At 42.8% G+C, this 3,976-nt stretch overlaps 1 protein-coding gene across 1 annotated transcript; it reads left to right on the top strand.

Annotated features, from left to right (window-relative positions):
* The first annotated feature begins 1,103 nt into the window (after positions 1-1,103).
* Positions 1,104-3,709, top strand: LOC128625917 (carcinoembryonic antigen-related cell adhesion molecule 21-like). The gene is made up of 3 exons (XM_053655736.1): positions 1,104-1,167; positions 2,046-2,402; positions 3,429-3,709. Exons 1-3 carry the CDS (start codon positions 1,104-1,106, stop codon positions 3,707-3,709), a joined length of 702 nt encoding a protein of 233 aa, XP_053511711.1.
* Positions 3,710-3,976: the final 267 nt, after the last annotated feature.

Raw genomic sequence — 3,976 nt, 5'->3', positions numbered from 1 at the left:
TGGCCATGTTTGACCACTTCTCATTCACAGAGTTATTTGTTACCTTCATGTGGGAAAGAATAAAACCAGAGAGCTTTTGAGAACATGGGGAAGACCTGGTGCCCAGATGCGTTTCTGTGTCAAAAACAAATAATGCCCTTTCTTCATGATATCTGGGTCTCTGTGTGTAATGCTGACAGACCCAAGCTAAAGACACAGCAGAGGCCAATGCTGGAATTATTGTGTCAGCCTCTCAGAAAACCTGTGTCCCTCTCAGCCTTACTATTGCAAGTGAGCTCCATAGGCCATAATTAAGATCAACTTCCCCCCCAGAGCCTGTAAGATACAGAGTCTCTGGGTCACTGCATCCAGTTAGAATCTGCAGTTTATCAGGATCTGGAGACTTTCCCTGTACACAGAAGAGCAGAAGAGGGGTTTCTACTTTCACATCAAGGGATCTCACTCTGAATGGGCACCCACATAAGCTGGAGAGCTGCTTAACCTGCATTTTAAGGGGTCTCCTGGGTATTGCAATGTTTACAATGTTTCAGAGGTGAAGTGAATACACAGCAGGAGTGACCTCCTTGTGACAGGTTTCTGTGACTTACCTCAAGAACTACTGTTCTGAAGGGGAGAACCAAATGTGAGAGAAGGAGAGAGAGAGAGAGGAAGAGAGAGAGAGAAAAGATCTGTGAAAGACCACTGGATACCTGACAGGAAACTGCGGAGAAAGCCCTAAACCCAGAATCCCCAAGCTTTAGCTTTTTCTGATACAGTGTGAGTGTGTGTGTGTGTGTGTGTGTGTGTGTGCATGCATGTATTTGCATGTGTGTTTGTGTGGTATTGAGTGTGTTCAGGAGTTCCAAAGTAACCATATTATAGAAAGACTGTACTGGTTAGAAGGGCAAAGGGTAGCAGAAACATGAGCAGTGAGTTAGATGGTCATGTGCTTACTCCCTGCCCCCAGCCCACATGACAAGATTGGTAACCTTGCCCCAGAATAAAGCTCAGCCCACAGGTAGGACACACAGCACATTGCACCATTCTGGACAGAGGTGCCTCTAACCATCAACGAATCTCAAGCTTTTCTCAAAGAGGCAGTCAGAGAACAGACAACATACACCATGGGATTCCTGTCAGTCTCTTCCCACAGAGGACTTGTCCACTGGCAAGGGCCCCTGCTGGTTGGTGAGTAGGAGACAATTTCTTGGGGTAGTAGGCTAACAATCTGACACAAAGACTGGCTGGAGACTCTTAAAAATACCAGGGCTCTTAGAAAAGAGGGAAGGCTTCTGTTTGGACATGAAGGTGAAGGACAAGGAGCATAGTATGATGGGGAAGGGGGCCCAGTAAGAGGAAAATCTCATAATCTGGAACTGGTGGGAGTCGGGGAAACCTGGATTGATGTTCATTTCTTGTTATTCATCACTGAGTATTGAATTATGAAAACTGGTAATGACAAATATTATTTATGTCAGAAAACTCCAGAAAAATTTAATGAGGGGTACTAAACATTGTCTTTACTGAAGACCCCAGAAATGGGCAAATAAATCCCTAGAGGCACAGCACTCATTAATTCATCAACATGTATTTCCAGGCTGTTGGAGTCACTGAAGGTTCAAGATAAGATAAGGCCTGCTCTAAGAAAGCCCATTTTTTTTTACAGAGGATAGAGGGACAAGAAGAGGTGTAGATTTGAAGTCAGGTACCCAGAAGTGCCATGAAAAAAACAGCAGGACAGGCCAGAAAGTGAAGGCAGATAATTTTAGAGACTGTGGTCAGCAAATGGGACTTTCAAACTTGCTCCTGAGTTTCAACATTGGTCTATGCACAGTGAGGAGGTGACCAAGACAAATGCCTGGGGAATACTATTTGAAACAGAACAAATAGCTGCTTCAGAGATGCTGAAGTAATGGGGACCAAGCTGTTGACCTTGACCATGAAAGACAGACACTCACCTGCAGACCAAGGCTGAGAGATAAAGAGACCTACTCAGGATTTGGGGCCTCATCTTTCTATCCCAATACATAGATGTAATTATTAATCCTTTTTTTTAAATTTTCTAGTTTTACTCCTAGCCTTCTGGAGTCCGCCCACCTCAGCCAAAATCAGCGTTGAGTCGAACTACACTGAGAAAGGAAAAGATGTGCTTCTGCGTATGTTCAATAAGCCTCCTGAGGTTGTAGGCATCGTGTGGTACAAGGGGGACATTGCAGACTCAAACAATTTAATTGCATTTTTTATGGTGGACCAATTAGGTGAATATTTAAGTGGTCCTGGAGACCATGGATTAGGGATGATAACTGATGATGGATCCTTGCTGTTGAAAAATGCCACCACAAATGAAACAGGAATGTACACCGTAGTAGTCCATCTTCCAAAATCAGAAATATACATAGGATCTGCGCTGCTTTTTGTGTATGGTGAGTATTTTCTCTCTGATGCCTGTGGGTTGAGTGAGGCGACTCCTACTTCACAGACAGGACTGACAGCCCTGGACACTACCTCCATTCCACTCTGCATTTTGTTTCAGGTCCGGTTTTGACATTTAATGTAGGATACACAGAGTGCAGACAAACTTCTTAAGGTCTCAGATTCCTTCCCAAATTGCAGCCTTGTGGCATTTTATCCATCATTGGAATATTGATCAAGCATTGGGGGCCAGATATAGAAAAAAGAGCAAAAATGGCACTCCTGGCAGAAAGATAACATTTGATTCCTTAGTGGCTTATAGTCCAAAGGTCGCTCACTCAGCCTTAGCAATGGGGGTGTTATAGCTTCTGAAACCAGGTAAGGCTGCTCCCAACATTTCCCCCTTTTTTATTTTCTAAATCAGTTGTAGCTGTTAGGTGTGTGAAGCCTAGTATTTGCTGTTTTCAAACATGATCACAAGAAAACAACTTCCATGTACATCATAAAGCACAAATAAAGATTAAGACAAGAAAGAGCCCAAGGGCTGATAAGACCCAAACTCCTCTATTCAATCTGTTGAAAAATGTTACAAATGTAAGGGAATGATGAGAGTAGCAGGTCTGGTTAGATTTCAATATTTGGGAGAATTAGCACAGACTTCAGGAAGCACAAGTCACAAAGCATCCTAAGTATAATGCAGGCCTGATTTCCCATGGGAGAACTTCTATATGGGTGTGGTCCTGTGTGCTGACTCACCTCCCACTGGTTTTCCACATGGGGGTTGAGCTACGTTTCCAAGTTCTGAGAATCAGTTCCCTACACTCTGTGGTTATATGGCTCAGAAATGAGGTACAGATTTCACTTTACATAATTTCACCTAAAATTAGATATATTTTTTCTTCAAAAGTCAGCATCACATTCTGGTCATATTTTCATAGCTCACTGGGGACTGTGAGTGGTGGAGATCTCTGAGGAAACAGCATGGCTCCATGTCTCAAGCCCTATATCAAAGATTCATATTATCTGTTTCTTTCCAGAATATAAGAAAGGGCCCTTCCTCCATGCCAGCATGTATTGGGCAACAGAGAATGAAAATGCTGTGGTTTTGACCTGCTACACAGACCTTCTCTCCATCAAGTGGATGTTCAATGACGTGGATCTGAAGTTCACAAAAAGAATAAAACTGTCTGGGGATAGCAGAAGACTCACTATAGACCCAGTCATGAGGGAAGATGCTGGGTTTTACAAGTGTGTAGCCAGTAACGCCTTCAGGAGGGATGAAAGTCGGTCCATTGAACTGCATGTGCTACATGAGTGACCCTCCTTTCTTCCTGTTTGTTATTGAATTCTAAATTAAGTTTCCTTGCATTATCATAATATATTTGTCTGCAGGTGAATAGTTCTTAAAAGCTTTACATTAAGTCAATAAACACTCAAAAATGTGAGCTGAAGTTGTCATTATTATTGACTGAAGGTCACATTTCAAACAAGCCTCTGCCTTGATTTGGTCTCATTTGTATCATGTCCACAGTGGACTTAGCATTGTGTTTTTCTGAGGATGAGCAGTAGTCCTATGATAACCAGT

This window comes from Artibeus jamaicensis, unplaced genomic scaffold, assembly GCF_021234435.1.
Source record: "Artibeus jamaicensis isolate MK-2021 breed Jamaican fruit bat unplaced genomic scaffold, CSHL_Jam_final scaffold_11, whole genome shotgun sequence".
In the NCBI taxonomy this organism is placed as follows: Eukaryota; Metazoa; Chordata; class Mammalia; order Chiroptera; family Phyllostomidae; genus Artibeus; species Artibeus jamaicensis.
Note: the sequence above shows the minus strand (reverse complement) of the source record. Positions and strands in the feature narration are given on the sequence as shown.

Coding starts and splice junctions, on each gene's coding strand:
- LOC128625917 (XM_053655736.1), top strand. CDS start 1,104: ATGGGATTCCTGTCAGTCTCTTCCCACAGAGGACTTGTCCACTGGCAA. Junction 1,168..2,045: donor GCAAGGGCCCCTGCTGGTTG/GTGAGTAGGAGA, acceptor TAAATTTTCTAG/TTTTACTCCTAGCCTTCTGG. Junction 2,403..3,428: donor TGCGCTGCTTTTTGTGTATG/GTGAGTATTTTC, acceptor GTTTCTTTCCAG/AATATAAGAAAGGGCCCTTC.